The sequence below is a fragment of the Apus apus genome, chromosome 9, assembly GCF_020740795.1.
Source record: "Apus apus isolate bApuApu2 chromosome 9, bApuApu2.pri.cur, whole genome shotgun sequence".
Classification (NCBI taxonomy): Eukaryota; Metazoa; Chordata; class Aves; order Apodiformes; family Apodidae; genus Apus; species Apus apus.
In genome coordinates this window covers 10998117-11018205 of record NC_067290.1, presented here as the reverse complement: position 1 = coordinate 11018205, position 20089 = coordinate 10998117, and the positions used below count along the sequence as shown (strand labels likewise).

Below are 20089 nucleotides of genomic sequence, written 5' to 3'. Positions count from 1 at the left end.
CCTGTCTGGGGACATGAATGGAGATCTATGGCCTCAATTCAAGGCATCTCTTACACAATGAACCAAGTGGCCCTGATTTTTCTCCCAGATAAATACGGGTTTACACTGGCATGAGATTTATTCCTAATTGAAGGGCAAATAGACCCAATATTTCTTACATATATAAAAGATTATGCAATGTTATGCCATTTTCCTTTTTACTTTCCAAGAACTGCTTTACTCCATTCTCCTTATTTCACTTTGATCTTAGCACTGTGCCTGGCTAGGCGTTAAAAATCAAAGTCAGGTGTGCTAGAAGGAAGTGAATTAGATTCAGATTCCATTGTAAAGTCGGACTTATTCTACTCATATTCAAACATACCACTGCTGATTCTACCACCAAGAAATACATACTACTTGGCAACAAGAAAATTATCAAAGCAATCTGACCAAATTGGCACCACTTGCTCTGGCTACATCTGGTAACAATAATATGAAGGGAGAAGTATGAAGATAACAATTCTCATTTATTGTTACCATTAAACTTATCTGCATTCGTTCTCTTAAGTCTTTGAACTTCATGGCTTTCATAAAGCCAGTAAGAGCTCCACTCAAAGGTGAGGGGTGACACTCTTCCAAAAGTGATAAAATATCCAGTTTACTAAGGTATTAGAGTCTAGTCACAGACTGCTCAGACAGCCAGCAATGAAATACCACCAGAAAAGCATGACTGCCAACATCAAGGAGCTCTAGCAATGCATAAATTAAGGTGTTTGATTCTATGCCAACAAAAGAGTCGAAATTTAATATACTACAAAATTGGTAAAAAACAACTGCTAATACATAAGTCTACTTTTATATTTACTAGGAAGTGTCTCTTTTTATTACCAGATATAACATGCTTGGTGATACATTAGGTCGAGCTGCAGTTCAGCTGTAACTGCCTATTCTAGCAAGATCAACAGGGGCAGCGGGATCTACTTTCTTATTTCAGGATGGTTTATTACATTAACAAGTTATTCAGTCACTACATTGCTAAATATTTCACACATCAGAGTATGACAAAGCTTGAATTGTTCAGTAATAATAGGCTCAAAAGAATACATTTCTGAGTCAATCAAGATTTAAAATTGTCTTCTCATGGATTTTACTGCAGGTAATTAAAAAGCCAATGAACTTATTTTCCTAGGAAGCATTTCCTAAAATAATTATCCACAATTTTCTAATAATTTTTAGCTAAAATATGCTAAAAGGGAGTAAGAATTATTAATAAAAACCTGATAGCAACATATTTGAAACAGCATATTAGAACCATGATACAGAATCATACAAACCATTTATTTTGATTCAAAATTTATCATTACACTTTGCTTATAGGCAACGTTAATAAACTTTGAACGGAGACTTAGCTTTAATACACAAAATTCCATCTCCCCAAACTAGTAGCATCAACAGTTGCTCCCTCTACACTGTAACACCTCCAAATATAGTAGCCGGACAGGGTGCACAGTTCCCAGCTTCACAAAGGATTATGTTGAAGGTGGCAACTTATGTATTCCAAAGGAAAAAGATGCAAGTTAAACATCTCTATTAATATTGGTGTAATCAGCCCTGCTGTGTAACAAAATATGATATGCAGAATAATGCAACTGTTGCTTTAGTTAAAGTATTACTTGGCAACAAATTCCCAGCTTGCCACTTTACATATTCTGAAGCTACAGCTATGCTTTTAACACACATGTATTTATTCTACTGCAGAATATGTCTAAAATGGTAATTTAATCCAGTGGGCCTAAATTTTGGAGCCTTGCACAGAGTACTTTTTTTACTCAGCTACAACACACAGAGAGAAATGGCTGCTGATTCAGAGAGGCAGCTGCAGCATATTTCTGTGAATCCCCCTTTTCAATGTCTATAAGAACCCACCCAACCTCCTTCCTCCCTACCACAAATCAGTCACCTGGAGAGTGGAGCTGTATAGAGCTTTCAAGGAGAAGATTAGCATGTAAATCAGACACACGAGCCTTTTGGGTGTGTGCAAACTTAGTTCCATGGGCTACTTTTTAAAGAATCTGGTTTTGTGGCATTTAAATGAGTTGATGAGGATTCAATGATAAACAGCTGGCAGGTGTAAAACTGACTGATCCTTCATGTTGAGACAGTGAGGAAATCATCAGGCTGCTGCCACTCAGAGGTGCAGCTCCAAGAGCATTGAATCACATGAATAAACGCTCATGGCAGCAGGATACCTCCTCTCTAACGTAAAATGATTCTCCATTACATTCAGAACATCTTCCTTATCGTTTTTAATTTCAATCAGCAGATGTCTATTACATTTCTTGGAAGACTATTTCACAGAAAAATACATTTCTTAAGCAATTCTGATTCTCCCTCATTCATTTTTTGATATATAGTCATCCATTTCCTTAAATAATTCCTTTGAATTCTTCTGCACCTCCCAAATATGACAACTTCTACTTTATTTTTGCCCAGACACACTATACACAATTTAGCTCTTTCACACTTCAAAAGAAATTTCCTCCAGCTCCATTGAAAAGAAAATATTACTCTTCACACAGTTTAAAATTCCCAGCATGTGAGTTAGCTGCTTTCTCAGCATGAATATAACTTAGGAACTTAAAGATAACTTTGTTAATTATTATTGACATTTCAGCCCTGAATGGCAGCTTCCTTCCTCCCCAAGAACCTTGGTGTCACACTAGCAGTATGAAACCTTTATGTAACTATCTCATTAAACTCAGACCCACTTTGCAAATGGCATACTGGTTTTAAGAGTACTTCTGTATATTACATATAAACTGAGTCTTGAACTATTCAATTCCCTTCATCTTAGTTGCATGTGAAGAACCCCCTCAAAAGTAGCTGCCATAACTTGATCTAGAGTAACTTACAATATGTACACTTCAGGATTTATCTTTAAAATTCTAAATACTGAGATCTGCACATATACATTTACTACTTCCCAAAAAAGTGATTTTTTAAATCTCTCGTTAATATATTGCACTACATAACATTTTAGGTCTTACAACTGATTGCCTCCTTTCCATATATGTAATTACATTTAGAAAGTTAATACTGTGTTAGTTAATAATGTATATAGTCATAGTATCATACTACTGCACAAAACAAAATTAAAACTACACAAATATAATGCAGCCTTTCTTCAAATCACTTATTCCATATTTCAGCCTGTTTCTTCAAATAACTAGCACTTTTTTTCACTTTCACTATCAGCCTCTTACCCCAAATGAATTAAATTATATATCTTTTCTTTTTTACTAGGTGGCATACAAAGGCAGCCAAATGATTATTTTAAAATTTTAGGATTTCAAAAGACGAATTTAGGACTTTCAAGCATGCAAGTAAACAGGTTCATTACCTCTTCAGCGATGCATGTTACTGGTATATGAACCAAACTAGTTTGACCAAAAGCAGCCACCGTTTCTTGGAAAACTGCATACACATTGCTTCTTGTCATGCTTTCTGAGAAGTGAAGACTACACTAAAGAATAGATCCTTCCTGCTTACAGTGGGGAATAACTACTATAACCTAAGACACATTTGCAGCTTCAGCTATTTATACTGAAACCTAGTGATGCTTCTGAATCCTTCTGAACACCTGGTACCAAAAAATCTCCAGCCATTTAATGAATTTGTCAGCTGCCACTGATAAAGACAAGACCTGCTTAGACATGATTATTATGAGCAGATCTGCAAACAACTTTAACACCAAGACCAGGCGCAGTCATTATTTCTTCACTTACTTGAGGCTTCATTATTTACAATATACCTGATATTCAAAAGTTCCCCTGTTTACAGAACTGGCATTAGATAAAAAAGGGTCTAGAATCTCATGAAACTTCTTTTGAGGAGTTCAGTGATTTTCTTCTATAAAGACTAGTGCTTGCTTTCAAATAGGTCTGTAAGCAGAAGTGTGTGATCCAACTATTCTGCTTTTGAGACATAGAACTGAAAAAACCAGCAGTAACAAGCAGATCATCAGAAGTGAAGGGGAAAAACAAAACACTGGCCTGCTAAATTCAGTGGGCAGCAAAATCCTTGGAAAAACCAGATTTAATAACAGACCGGAAAACAATTACCATGGATTTCAAGGTGCAAGGACTAATTTAAACCCATAGATAAAGTTTTAGGCTGGATGATCATTCGGGTTGGCTTCATAAAGTAAACCTCCATTAAGACACATATTTCCAGTCACCTTTTATAACCTGAAAAAAAACTTACAAGTGCAGTGTGGTACAAAAAATGGGAAATTAAAGGAGATAAAGGAAAGTGAAAATGGCCACTGTCTGATTTTAATGGAACTGTTCTCAGTGTACAGGCCAGGAGCATCTAAACAGCTGCACTGGTTAGGCTTACATTTTTTCTATATTTATTCAGACAGCCTTGATGTGTACCACGTGCAAAGTCTGAGGGTCCTGAGCAGGGTTTTTGACGTTGTATTGGGATCAATAACACCACCACCCTGGATGAACAATTGGCTATATTCGGTTCAATTTCACTTTCAGATTACCTTATCTGAATAACATAACATGACTTGGCACAGCTGCAAGCATAAGCAGCCAAAGTACAGTTTTCTAATACTCAGTACACTGAATGCTGTATCCTTAAAGTGAGCATACATTATTTGAAGAAACATTCCTAATGTAATACACATCTCAATAGTCACCACAGCATCTTCAAAACAAGAACACTCATTTTGTATCAGAACGACTCCCTAATTTTTGTTAGCAACACTCGTTGTCTGTTGTAAGACCACTAGTCTGTTTTACAGAACAACTAATTCAGAATTTGTTGTCTCACTCCAGAAATATAATAGAATTCTGATTTGGTAATTCCAAAATCCCAGTTGATGTGACAGTCTATTAAGAGTGTTTTGATAGAATTTGTCCGAGTTAATATTAATGTCTTTCATCACGCCATCATGATCCCTTTACAGGACCACAGAAACATAATCTCAACTGACTAAATCATGGGGAAAAAAAAAAATCAAATGTACCTTCTATCAGCAATGTGCTTGCACTTTCTATTTGTTAAGATAAAATTAAAGAAATCAGTCTCTTAGGTCTTCCTGGACCTCTCTGAATGCAGAAGTTTCAATTTAAGTGGTCTTCTCAGCTAAAATTCCGGCATCAAGCAATAATACTGATGCAAATTTCTAAGCACAAGGGAAGGACTAATTTGTTTACACTGGTATACCCCTAATTTGACCATATGTAAATTTCCCCTCTGTAGAAGACAGCCAAGAGTAAAGTATGCAATTAATTATACAACACATTTTAATTTAAATGAACTGGACAACATCACCTAGAGAGCACAGTCCAGCCATTTCAAGTACAGATTCCAATTATTACATGAGAGCTAAGACTTTATGACATTTCCTACAAATGCTAATTAGCTGGTAGGTTAGGGCCCTCAGTCATGTAGCACTTCATCAATCACAAAGCTTAAACTATTAAAGATGGAAACTGTAACATTTTACATGAAAAGTTATGTTGCAAGTCAAAGCAGAATACTATATTAGCCCCCTTTACGTGGTGCTCTTTTATAATAATCCTCACAAAAGAATTTCCCCAAGCTGTTGTCCTAATATGATCCAGGTCTACATCCTCTACGCTGTTCCTGTCTCAACAGCTACTGTTTTCAACACTGATACTCATACTTCTAAGCGTACAATTGTTTTTTTAAACGTCTACAGACTCCTAGAGGACGAAACACACCAGGTAGAGCCACTGTGTCAAGGAGAAAATTTGGGAGCAAAAAAGGACATGAAAGAATCATCATTCTGCACTTCTGCCCTTCAGCCTACAACTTGGCCATAATCATAGAATTTGCACATTCTGGTAAGAAATAAATAAAGATTTCTGAGGTCTGCCCCTCTGCATGCTAAACTGACAGATATGAGGTGTAAGACTAGCTTTGCCAGGTTAAACAAGGCTATTAAAACAGCATACCCAACTTTACTGGCACTAAAATGGAACACTGGTGCCAAAGATTCTAAAAGAAAGAAATATTAAGTAATATTGCACCTCTGACATTGAAATAAGTTTATTATTACTCCATGCCAATCTCCCTTGATCCAAATCTTCTAAATACATGACGTTCCAGTACTGGGCCTCTCCTAAGCCTACCAGTTATACTAAATAATGTAGTGGGTTTTCAATTAGGTCAAAAATTAAATGAAAACCAGTGCTTGGAAGCTCAATGCATCATTAGCTTATTATCTAGCCCATTATTTTTTCCTGCAACATGTTGCATTATGTGTGTTCTATGCCATCCTGTGCGATTCACCACAGCTGTTTTGTTGCCAATGTTCTTGTTTCTTCCACACCTTTGGTAACAAGACCTCAACAGAACCTGTCCTGTCTTTCAAGCATAACAGCTATCCAGAAAGGAGAAGAAATAATTCCAACTTCGAAAAAGAGCTTTTCTGGTTTTGGTTTGGTCTGCTTTGTGTTTTTTAACATGGCTGATAATAATGGACTCAAGAGAAATACTACAGAATTAGAAATTACATATTTCCAAGTTACATTTTCCTTCCTAGTCAGTTTCAGGATATTACTGACAGAAACATTTTTAAGCACTATGTACAAATTCTTCCTTCTTCAATGACTTGAATGCAACCGTTAAAACAAATATTATTTTAGTCTGATTGAAGCACTTCAGGCTGCATGAAGAGAGATGTAGCCATCTATCTTTCATCAATGAATGAAGGCACCAAAATAACTCGTTATTCAGAAGTAAATAAAAATGCATGGGTATAAAATTTGGCCCTGCACAGAAATAATAAAATGGAGACAAGCATTATAATAATACAGTCAGAAGAATCTAACGCCTAGAGAGATCTTAGGAGGAAGAACTAGAAGTAACTCCTTCACTTTCAGAGGGTGTTCATGAGAGAAAGATGGCAACCTGGGCAGTGTCCGAAAGAAATTATATATAGGCAGGACAGTCCACTGGAGGACTCAATAATTGTTTAATTACAATTCATTCTTCTCTAAGTAAACCCAGTATTTATGAAGCATATTTACCAGAAGAAAAAAAAAAAATCCACTTCTAACTCTGATTATGCAAGTAGTAGTTATCAGGATTTATCTGTCACATTGTATACAGCTCACAAGCATAATGTTTTATAATTTAGGGCAGAGGGATAGTGAAGCTTGAGAACTATCATTTTCATTAAGGAGCAGGTGCAAAAGAGGCAAGAGCATCTGCAATCTGTAATAAAATAGCCATGATGTACTAAAACCACAAATGGCATATTTGCAAATGGCATGTTGCATATTTCTGAGCACATCTCCATGACAGACAGTGCTGATAACTCTGTGACAAGTTATACTAATCTCACAATTCTGATCCCTGAATCCGCATTCCTCCTACTGATCCATCTCCTGAAGATCTAAATATACCAACTGTAAATTGTTGGTTTGGGGAAGGAAGGGAGGGAGGGGAGCAGTCTGGAATACTAACCATAAAATACATTTTTTTTCTTCAAAATTCTCAAGTGATGTTCAAAAGCAATTAGCATTCAGCACAGGATAAAAGGCTTGCAGTTTGCTATCTTTACACTGCTAACAAGGCAAGTATTCAGAAATAAGATTAAACTGGATGAGTATCTATATTCCAGTTTTGATAGGACTGACTTCTGGGCTTGCCAAAGCTAATCTTTTCAGTTTCTGGAAAATAAGGACTTGGTTTTTTAAAGACTGTATTTAACCAACTGCAGACAGAGGCACAGCTAGACCATGTGAACTCAATATGAATCCTAGAGGGAAACCACAGTAACATGAACAACCTGCATAACAATAGAGAATAAGGAGCAGACATTCTTTCAGTGGCTGTAAAATGAGGGAGAAGAAACAGTAAAACGTATTTGATGCCAGGAACTTTTTCTTACATATCTGAATGCTAGCAAGTGCACCTATAGATATACAATAGTGAGACACCACACACACAGAACATCCCTTGCTAGCATAAATATTTTTGTGAGTGTGAGAAAAAAGATATGGCAAATAAACACTCTACTACTGTATGCAGAATCCTTGCAGAGCTGCCTTTCCAGGAAATTCCCTCCTCACCCCCTACAATGGAAACTATAATTATTAAATCCAGCTTCCCAAAGAGAGTAAATGAAATTGACTAAATTAGTGAAAAAACAGAAATCAGACTCAAGGGTGTTTGGAGGGAGCCTCCCTTCTTAATGTCTTTAGCTCACAGGAAAAGTAGATAATCGACTTAATTTAGGTTCTTTCTCCACTTCCCTCCTCCCTTTCCTCCACAAAAAAAACCTTTAAAGAAGAATGCAGAATCCTAACCTTTTAGCAGTTGCACACATTTTATTTACATTATTTTGAAAGAGTAGCAATCCTTGTCAGTTAGGATAAGGCAATCCCTTATGTTGAGGAATAAGTTTTGTCATAATTTTTAGGGCTTACATTTAACTCCAATAATTTTGTGCTAACTGCAGCATGATATATTTTTGTGATATGATATGATTAAGACATAATACCACTGAAATGATCCCATGGATCAGTAACACATTTTATATTAGAGAACTATGTGATTATTCCAGACTTAATCATTGCATTTTTTCTTTATGTATTAGAAGTCATGTGCCATAAGAAATAAGTATATTCCCTTTAAATATGCTTCAAAAGTTTTACAACATATCCTTTCATCAGTGATCTTACCTTTTTTTGAAGGACATTAATTTTTCTTTCTTTTACTTCCAACATGTCTTTCATATCCCGAATCTCTCCAGCCAGGGTTCCCTTCTCTTCTGTGAGGTCTTGAAGTTGTTTTGTTTTTTTATTCAGAAAGGTTTCTTTTTCTTCTAAACGTAACCGCAAGGCATCAACCTACAGTAAGTAAATCAAATTTATTTAGGTTTGAGTCAAGATTATTAGCATATTTTATTTACTTTTTTTCCAATTTCCTTTTTTTGTCACTTGAGGAAAGTTTTATTTCTTTTCTATGTATATTTGACAACTTTATCTCTAAGAGATTCTTTTACATGTTAAAATGTAATTAAACAATGAAAGCACTTTTAGCACCAAAGCATGAAAGAGTAAAGTAGTCAAAACATGAAATAGCATTAAAACAGTCCTAGCTTGACATATGCATAAAGGACTCAAAAAAACATCATCCTGACTTATTAAATATATGACTCACTGACAATAGTGTTCTGTATCCTGCACTTAATTTCTCCATTAAAGCCACAAAGTGGGCAATTGGATACTAAAGTTACTGCACAGGTTTAAGCACAGATTAGTAATCTAGAAACAGAATTATTCAACCAACACATGGCAACTAGGGAAACCATAAGGTTATTCACTTTCCTCCAGTGTATAGTGCAGAAGTTTTTTTTAACAAATAGGCCTTACTGTAATTTTCTGTATTTAAGAACAAATCCCTGGCAAATAGACGAAGGGATATGCCAAGGATTTTCCTAAGGAGAGAGGTCTTAATAAAGAACCTCACCAAATTTTTCTACATTAAATAACTATTATTTTTTTTTCTCTAGAAATCCCAAAAAGGAAAAAAAAAAAAAAAAAAAAAAGCATTCTAAGAGCCCAGAAGGTGTTGGTAACCTTGGTTTTCTCATTTTTTGCTGTATAAATGCTCAAGAATACAATTTTATTACTTTTTTAATGCAGCTCAAACAGTTCTCAAATTATGGTCAGGCAAATACTTGCTTATGGTCTGGAAAAAATCTGTAGATCACTTGATACTGGTTACTATTTGTATACAGTTGTTTCTACAAGCAGCTCTACTACTAATTGCAATTAAAAGCTTGGCTACTCATAAAAGCATTTGGAAATAAGGAGGAAAAATAGCTGTGTGTCCTTCATTACAATGAGGGAGGGGACACAGCAGCCATCTTCAAGGACAGCAGCATAAATATTATCATCAAAAGAGAGAAAAACATTTGGTGAAACAAAGAGCAAAGTGGCAAGAAAAAGGAAAATCTAAACATACCTGATCTATGGGTACCTGGTGGAGGAAATGGAGGGAAAAGGAGTGATCTGGCTCTTTGGGGAGTATAATCAAGAAACAGGAAAGTATGCACGATATAAATAGACATGGGCACAGCAGTAACCATATGCCCATGGATCCAGGTGGAAACACACAAAAATTGTCAAAAATGAGGAACAAACAAAGACCTAGAGAGGAAAGCAACTTTTTCCAAGGAGATTTTAAAATCCTACTTCACAGCTTCAAATTCCTAGATTTTTTTGGTAATACCTTTCTACTTAAGCACTGCCTACAGTAGTTACCCCACAAGGTAAGGTAGGATTCCAAATGGAAAAGGTGTTACTCCACATGGAGAAGAGGAGAGGAAACAGTCACTGTCAAGATGCTCACTGATACAATCTTTGAGAACATCTAATATACTAGTCAGACTGTTGGCTCTCAAGAACTTCCAAAAAGGTATTCAACATAATAGGTCTTGTCACAAATTCCTTTAATTAAACTGAAATGATGGAATGGATTAAAGCAAATAAGTGATCTGATGTTGGAGGTGACACCACAAGGTGAAACAGCAAGTGCTTTTTTCCAGCAGAGCTGGAAAAAGACATTTTGCAAGTTTTAATGGTGAAGTTTTTATGTAGTAGGAAAGAAAAAGACAGTTATGAATCAATACTGTAATCATTCAAGAATATAAAGATACTGCCTGTGGACTGTAGGAGATTCAAAATAGGATGCATGTCATCTTTGCTGACCTTGATAATATGCAAAATGAAAAATTATTCATTTCACTAAAACAGAAAGAACAAGTAACATTATTCCTACATGAACGTTTAGAAAAGTGTATGGAAAAGTGGGCTAAGTTGAACAGACAAAGAAGATTTGTAAAGGAGAAAAAAAAATCAATTAAGCTGAAGTGGAATGTATGTCTCTAGATTTAAATATTTATCAGTTTATTTGTCTAACCTAAAATACGATGGAAGGGCTGGGGGGTGGAACTCAATTCACTAATGCCAAAGAAAGAATCCATCACATAAATTCTATTCCTAATACCTTTGTAATTAAAGGTATTTTTGTAATAAAATAGTAGACAACTCAATTCATTAAAGCAACAGACTATGTCTGGGCTTAACCATCAGTACTGCCAGAATTGCACCTTACATGCACTGGTCCCTTCACTGAACACTTTCAATAAATCATACCTTTTTCCACATTCTGGTTCAGAAATTCAGTTACAAATTAATCACTGAGCAGCTCACAGGCAACCCAGCATAGAATACTGGGTGGGGATATTTTTGGGAAAAATCAGATTTAATTATATATAAAGTTTATAAAGACCAAAAGAGATGTGTTTGGTTGTGTTTGGTTTGTTTTTTTTTAACGTGAGCCTCAAAGGCTAATTTTTAAATAAAATAACACCAGAAAATATAGTATAGCCATGAAATTTTAAACATCATAAAGAGATCAACAAAACCAACAAGCTGTTAAGCAGCATGGATTCAATTCTGCATTCCTTGTACAGTCTCAAACTCCCACATTCAAGCCTGGTGCACAGAAATAAAGGAGTTTATTCTTAGCAAAATATTTCCGTTTTCCAGGAGGCTGGTTAACACATCGAAACTTAAATTCCAAGAGAGGAGAAACTAAAAATACTGCTCTAGACCTCCTTCTACATTTGCCCTTCCGCTCCACCCAGAGAAAGCAAGAAGCCATGCAGCACAGAAAGCACACCAAGGTGGCAGCATGGGCATGGAGATCCTTTGCAAGGCTTGCAAGCCATTAGAATGACATTATAGTACCATGCAAAGTAGAGAACCAAGATAAAGCGAGTGCAAACATTTCTCATTACAAAGACAGGTTTCCTTGAATAAAGGCCATTTTTCTGATACTGTTTTCTTCTGCAGCTCTGAAACTATGAGGTGTTCACATTAAGTGGACCCACAAAGGCTTGTTTTGGCTGCAAGGTACGCCACTGAGAAGACAAGGTTTGGACTGAGAATATATGATGTGGCAATCTAGAGTAATTCTCCATCCACAAGAGGGCTGCAGGAAGTCAGGCAAGTGAGAAATTTTAGATTCACTGATCCAAAGTTCAAGCACAAATGTCAGAATATAAAGAACTAGGGTTTAAAGTTTACATTACCCACAAATTAATAAAGTTTATTCATAATAAAAGGCTAAATAAAAGTAACTGAAAGGGCATAAATAATAGTTTAGCATTTTTAAGTTACGCAGTTGGAATAGCTAGAAAGGGTCCATGAGTATTAAGCACTTCATTCCTGGTTAATCAGACTATTATTGAAGTAGAAAACAATCAGCAAATCAAATTTATTTTTATTTATATTCTGAGTTCTGTAATGCTAAATTTATTTGAAGCAAAAGGTTTTGCAATGCCATTTTAAAACTTGGTTTGGGACCAATTTAGATGATCTATTTGATCTCGAAATGCATGTTCTTCCTGCTCTTAAAACGGCTCATTGCTTTTCTATATACTGGAAAAAAGATTTATACTCTACTGGATCTATTTTATTTTTTAATACTTTCTTGCAATATTGCAGTAATAGGATCTTGCAGTTTGTAAGCAGTGTGCAGTATGAGATTCAAAGATTACTATTTCAGTTAGAGAACCAGAAATGGTACTAGTAGCAAATTTAATAAACACAAAAGACCTCATGTGAAACTCATTACCACATCTTCTTTAAACTTAATCACTTATTTGCTTAATGTCTGAAAGCAACCGCATAAGTCAAATCACAGAAATCTCTGTTGGACCTTTAGGCTGCAGCTGAGAAGCTCATTGTAACACCACAGCAGAAGCTCCAGAAGGGCTTCTCTCTTCAGTCCAGCACTACGAGTCACATTTTCCAAGTGCCACCAGGCAGAAGCTTAATGCTTGAAGTCAAAGGGAGATGAACGTGATTAGACCCACAGATAAACAAAGCAGTGATACCATTCCCTACTGACTGGGATAATACAGCAGCTTACACGTGTGCTGATACAGTTCTGTTCTGCTTGGCTGGACCAGGCAGTTTCTGAGTCAATGGTCTTTTCTTCTCTACCCACCCAGTCACCACCCTAAGGGCTGAGTAGACAATTCTTCCTCTTCACAGATTTCTTCCCACACCCTCTGTCATCACAGCTCGCTAAGTTCAACATGGGAATAGGAATTTTAGGCATTAAACCTTGGGAGCCCAAGATGGAGAGCTGTGAGGAGGAGTACACTGCTCTGAAGTCCAAGAGTGACAACCTGTGTAGGAAAAGAGAGCAGAGCCCTGTCCACTCCAGTTTTTCAGACCTCAGTCCTGCTCTCACACAGCCATTAATTAAAGAGCACCACATGACTGAACATTTCTGCATTTCCTTTCACCACTGGCCCGCTCATAGCACAATTAATAGGATATTGCTATTCCCTAAACAAAGACAAATTCAACCTGGAGGGATAAGAGAAGGTGCACAATGGTGGTTTTTTTTCACACCATAAAGAAACGCACTTGGAACTCTGCAGCAGAGCTGCAGTCTCATCCTTCTTTTCACTGGTTAACACTCAGGCCAGCCACACAAAAACCCTTTAAGTTAGCACAAGGGTTATGACCTTCACTGTGCCACAGAGTATCAGGCACCTAGTATTTCAGAGTTAGCTAGACTGCCTCTAAAGGCAGAAACAGATTGTTTCCTTGTTAATGCCATAAACAGATTACTCCACACATCTTCATGTAAATAATCAACACCTTAGGTCAATTCTTTCCACTCCATGGTACCTTTTTAGCACTTATTAATGAACACTCATTGCATTCTTGCATAAGAAGTTACACGTGGAGTTAAGATCTGGATATATTTAGATGTATGTGGTGTTAACTTTTGCCTAGAACAGTGTCTCCTGCCCCTACACCTCACTCTCTGACAGGTGAGTAATTCTGGATGCTTCAGAGCCATCACCTACAAGCCACAACAAATCCAATGTCATACTTAGGAGACTGAAATGTTGTCTTTCTCACCCCTTTCCCAATGAACTATAGGTCAGCAAATGCTCTACAGTCCTATCCAGAATTTGAGTTCCACATAATTACAATTAAACTCCTTCTTAAAAGATTTTCACCTTCCTGGTGAAACAGAAATCTTTCTCAAATATGATGGGAAGATGATAACAAGCTGGGTTACTGACACAGCATTTGCCATGTTTCAATCTGGATCACAGAAATTCCAACTAACCTTTTGTCAACCGTACTTTTTTTAAATTCTTATTTCTGATTGTCATATACCAATACCCTATATGATACTCCCTCTTTTTCTTCCTCTCTGTGCAGAAATACTTTAACCATTATACATTATAATTAAAGCCAAGTCCATGTGAGAGCTTAGACTAAAACCACTAAGATCAGAAAAGAAAAAATATTCATAACACAGCATGGTTTTTGATCTGTGTCATCCTTTTCTCCTTGCAAGAACAGGAAACAGAATTATCGCTAGTCTTCCTTCACAGAAGCTATTTTTTGGGGAGTTCAAATTATATTGTGCCCTGACACATTTGTTAGGAAGGAAAAAAAAAATTTGCCAAATATATCTTTATTTTTTTACATCTCCTCAAATAGAGGTCAGATGTCTTGAGACTGATACAGCTGAGCACTTTAATTCTAAAAAACACACACACATTGAAGCCCAGGTATTTTCATAGAATAGGCATTTCATCCCTCAAATAACATCCACAGCAAGCAGCTGCTCTGAAATCAATGCTCTACATGAGTTTTCAGAAAGGCAAAACTCTGAGCCAGTGCCAGTCTGGGAGTGAATAGGCAACTCATACTGTGTGTGGTCTTCAGTACACAGATTTATTTTCTGTTCACAGGAATGCAATGTGGAGGTTTACAAGAACATTGGTTATGTCAGTCATTTTCTCCTTCCCTAAATTCTTCTTTCTGCCTCCAGTAATCATGAGCCAAGACTTTTACATTTCTCATAACGTGAAATAAAACTACCTCAGCCTGAACTGCATGTGACCTTTTACTATATGGTATCTGTTTGGTGCTAAGCACGTATGACATCATTTCATAAGTCAAATACGAACCTCCAGATGGTGTAAAACCAAAAAGCTGTTAAATCAGCTCCTCTACAAGACAAGAAGCAAAATATACTACTTCATTTATAGCCAGGATGAATTTACCGATATTAGAAATTATGTCTTTCCCAAAACCAGCAGTGTGAAATCACAGCTCCCAAAAATAATGAAACAATGAAGTATTCTAAATGCAGCCAATACACCATGAGAAATGCCTGCCATTTTGTTACTCCTCTTTTTACGCCTATGGCATTTTAAATATAATCTGAAAGGAAATTAAATATGGGTCATTTTACAGCATCAGATATATATGTTTATATTTGAAAGGATAAGGATTTCTAGTACACAAAACCTCTCTCTTTGGCTTTTCACTCAACACTACGTAATTTTAAGAGTCCTTGACTTATTTTTCCTAAGCTTTGGCAGTACATTTACTAGTAAAACCTGGCAACCTGAAGAACACCATAATTTTCCAGAAAAATAAAGTAAAACCAGATCTGATATCTAACACATAAAACATTTCAAAGACCTCCATCCAAGTAAATTGCTTTTTAATTTTGTCTAACTTCTTTTTCCTCAGCAACTACTTATTTCAGCTATTTAATACAATAAGCTCTGTCACTTGCTCTGGAAATATACAACACACTGCAAAAACTTCAGAATTGGGCTATGCTTCAGAAAGAAAAGTTCATGTAAGTGGCAAAAAATTGCCATATTCAAAGTGGGACTTGATTAATCTTCATGTCATCACCCGCCACTCATGACCAGCTCCAGTAGTGACGTCTATTTCTTGAAGTTCCTTAGTGTTAACTGTTTAACTTATATGCCATATTATATATAAATAATTTATGAAAGTGTTTTTAGTGTTATGGAGCTCCATGAGGAAGTAAAGCATGAAGAAGCACTACTGTGTTTCACTGTTAAGAATTATTTATTTTACCAACGTAAATACATATATTTAAAGCAAAGGTTTGGCTGTATTTTTTTAAACTAGTCAAGTACTAAGTGTACTGTAGTACCCGAGGTAACAGAGGAGGCAAACTGTAACCCATTGTCAATCTCCCTTCTAATCCCACCTCTGTTCCAGCACACGCTGCAGTCAATATTTGCCACTGTGTCCAAGAGTTAATCTTATGCCCTTTTGTACCATCATCCCCCTCCTTCCTCATGAAGCCACTACAGGCTCCACAGGACTGCTGACACTTTTCTGTGCTACTATTTGCTCGCTTAGCATATTATGCAGCCATCTTTTGAGGAACCACTTTGGTTAATCTAAAACCAAACTGCTATGAAAGTGCCTATATTTATACATTCATTTATACATATATACATTTATACATTCATATACACTAAGTTTTGATGACAAAAACCAGTTTAATCCACACAAAAAATAAAAGATCTGTCACTTCAATTTTCTGTACAGAAGTAGCGAGTTGAGTACAGAGAGCAAATCCTCACACTGGTCCTTTTGCAAACGTAAGAAATTATTCCCAACTGCACTCTCCACTTCAGAGCTAGCAAAAAGACCCTATTCTAAAATACAAAAATAAAATATTAACTATCTCCTTGTCTTATTTTTCCCTCATTTTTCATTCTGACAAACAACTTTTTTTCAAAGCAATAGCTATACCTGGTAATCTTTAGGATAATACATTCATTTCTTTCAAAAACACCTGATCAACATAAATTTAATTCAGGGCAGAAAAGAAACAACTTTGCCACATTTTGACGCTGCAGACACTTGAATTTTGTATAATTACTATGCTTTGAATTCTTGTTCCAAATTTAAATTCAGTGAGTTAGCTAGCTTTTTCTCTTCATAGAAGAAAATCCCACTTTTGACCATGATTTCAATATTATTCCCACCCTTATTACCCTGAGTACTATGGTTGCTCTAGGTTACATTTTAATTCAGCAAATTATAGAGCTGATAGTTAACAGGCTTGATATTCTTTAAAGGGCAACCTGTTTCACTGTCTTCTTTCAGTATTTAAGAACTGACAAAAGGAGAGGGGTTTAAAGCAGCTGAGTACATTCCAGGTGAGGGGAACAGCCAGCAAGCAATGTTAGAAGATGGTTTATAAACACAGGAAGATGTTGGCTGCTCAAGTCAGGAAAGCAAACTCATCCCATCTCCCACCATTTCCCTCACAGAATCCCTGTCACAAGCTCCTTCTGTCCAAGGATGAGAGAACCACCTGATGGTGCAAATGCATCAAATGCACTTACTCTCCTTTACTTACTCTTGGAAAGATGGTACCTACATGTTTCACACAGCTCCCTACCTCCCCCAACAGCTTAGTCCAGCCATCACCTCTACTAATTAATCTTGATTTTTCTTTCATTCTTTTTTTCCACTAGTCCAAAAAACGCTGCTCTTTAAAAGAGAACACTGATAATATTGGCTGGTCAAACTACACTAGAAAAGGTTTTAGCCAGGACTGAAACTCATCCTTGTGGAACATTGTGTGCCACAAGGAATTCTGATCATGTGTGGCTTATCAATGCAGCCAAAAGCCAAACAGCTGTTTTATTCAAATTCATACTTTGCCTACTCCTACCACTAAAAGTAGTTTAAAGCAACTAGTCCAAAGTTCAGAATTTAATATTCACTTCAGTTCCAGCAAATTTTGGAAAGCACATGGGAATTGTAACTCGTGTACTAATACTTAAAGTTTTTGTTAATACAACTTCCAACACTAACCTTACCTCATTGAACTTACCTCACTGGTTTTTATGCTCACTATAAAACGATAGCTGTCATAATATTTTTGAATTACTGCAAAAGGAAGACAGCCATTCCAGAGTCAATGTTATTTAGCAACATAATGATAGTTATAAATTCAAAATACTTAAAACCAATTTGCAAAACTATTAATCTTGGAAGCTTTTAACTTTTGAAATTTCTGTCTCCAATAACATTCAAATTTTATTATACTGTATCAGATTAATAGAAAGTGAATTGAGGCCACAATGCTTTTTTTTTAAAGTCAAGCCAATGTATTTAACTGCTTCATGAAATAAACATGTAGAACTCCACAATAGCATAAGAATCCTCAGTATAGACCTGTTAGCTGTATACAGGATAAAAATAGAATTTTGACATGAAATGGTTTTCTCTGTTCAATTCTGTTTCATTACTAGGAGTCAGTTATTACAGATAGCTGACACAGCAGTGAAGGTGTGATTTTTAAAATCATATTTCGGTGTGTAACCTGCTCAGAACATTCAAGCAAAGGTGTTGAGCTAGACAACTTGTGTTATGCTTGCAGGGGTGAGCAGTTCCCTTGACCTCTCTGTATCACAAGTTTTGAGAGAGACATCTCTTGGAGAAGAATCTCATTATTCACCCTTTCTGAGACTAGAACACCTGTTTATATCACCCACTTTATCAGACATTGCTAAATCAGTAGGTCCAGCTGGAATCAGCTTGGCTACAAGCTTATCTTCTAGGATGTAAAGCCAGCTCATAAACAGAGCGACACAAAACAGTTTGGGCAATATTTTTCTTTTATTCATAAGAACACAGTGAACAGAGAAGAAGGTTAAAACAATAAACTGAACATACACTGTTCACTTTAAATAGAATACAGTGTGTTCTTCAAGAACTATGTAATTTTGGCTTTTGTATCTCTCCTGCCCACGTTTTTGCAGAGACAAATTTATAGCCTTTTTTCTGCAAGCTGCTGCATTTTTCATGAGCGTGAGTAAGCTTCTAAATACTTTTACTCTCTGATTAAAACTCCACCTCTAAAATTTTGCAAATATAAAAGCTGAAAGTGAAATCCTCTCTGTCTCAACAAGCCAGTCTCCATATTCTCCTATACTCAGTAAACTCTAGCTGGCTTGATATCAACTTTGAGTAGCAGCAAGTGTTACAGGTCTGCTTAGCTCCACCACTCGTCCTCAATCCAAAGCTTTGGTTCTCTAGGCCATTCAAGGACTGAGAACTCACTCATTAGCTCTGGCTTTTGAGGCACATAAAACAAAGCAACCCTCTTGCTTACTCCCCTTGCACATGTGAGACAGAAGGTATTTGCCTGCTATCAGAACTGAGTGCAGTGTTTTACTACATTGCATGGACAAAAAAAAAAAAAATTTTGTGGAATATTTGACATGCCAGTAGTAAGGTTCTGAAGAGAAAAGTTGTCACTTTGGTTACAAGGTCCGTTTTGGCTATTTTTGAAACTTGCCCATAAAGGAAGTTCTTCTCAAGGGAAAATAGCTCGATCAAGGTTCAGTTTCCCAACATCTGGCATATTCCCAACATTTATACATTTCAACCAGAGCTCGCAGACTCTCCTACAATCAAGTTTTTTTTAAAGAAATAAAAGGATTTTAAAAGATAATTTTATAAAAATGCAAAATGGTACTATGCAGGAAGATTCAACACTTCATCATGCCCTTATTCAGAAGGTCTCTGTACTCTGTGCAATTACAGACATCAGCCACCCTCTCCAGAAAGGTCTGGTCAGTATATTAAACTTTTAAGGTTTTTTTCCTAGCTTCATAGTATTTTTTACCCATATTTGGGTGTATATTTTCTTGTAGTACAGAGCTGTATCAAAACACCCTGTTTACATGCTGGTTTTTAAAATTAATTTCTTTCTTATTGCATGTAGCTGAGTTTGGGTGACATATAGAAATTATTCAGTTGGTAACAGGGCTATACATTATTTAAATAGGCATCTCAAACTCCACTGATGATGATGATTTTTTTTTTTTTAGCAGTGCAGTGTAGTCTTAGTTTACCAGAAATGGCTAATTGAAGATCAAACCATCTTTCCAGAGGAATGAAAATGTTTAATACATGCAAATCACATAAAATATACTTAAGAGGAGCAAGTTGTTGAGATTCTGCTTTGGAAGTAAAACTTGGTATATGAACTTCAGAAGAAAATTTAAATCCAAGATCCCAAAGCAAAAATTTCAGCAACAAAAACTCTTTCATAAGAGGTGAAAGAGATTAAAAAGCAAACAATATAAATACATATTTGTAGTTACAATTGGCAAGGTTTTAAAACTTTTGAATTGCACAATTGAAAACTC

At 36.1% G+C, this 20089-nt stretch overlaps 1 protein-coding gene across 4 annotated transcripts in view; it reads right to left on the bottom strand.

Moving 5' to 3' along the window:
• The window catches only part of ERC2 (ELKS/RAB6-interacting/CAST family member 2), a 445445-nt gene that overhangs the window by 299782 nt on the left and 125574 nt on the right, over positions 1 to 20089 (bottom strand). For all 4 annotated transcript variants that reach the window (XM_051627871.1, XM_051627872.1, XM_051627873.1 and 1 more), the window contains exon 7: positions 8709 to 8876. In XM_051627871.1, coding sequence (XP_051483831.1) covers positions 8709 to 8876 — 168 coding nt within the window. The remainder of the gene's footprint in view (positions 1 to 8708; positions 8877 to 20089) is intronic.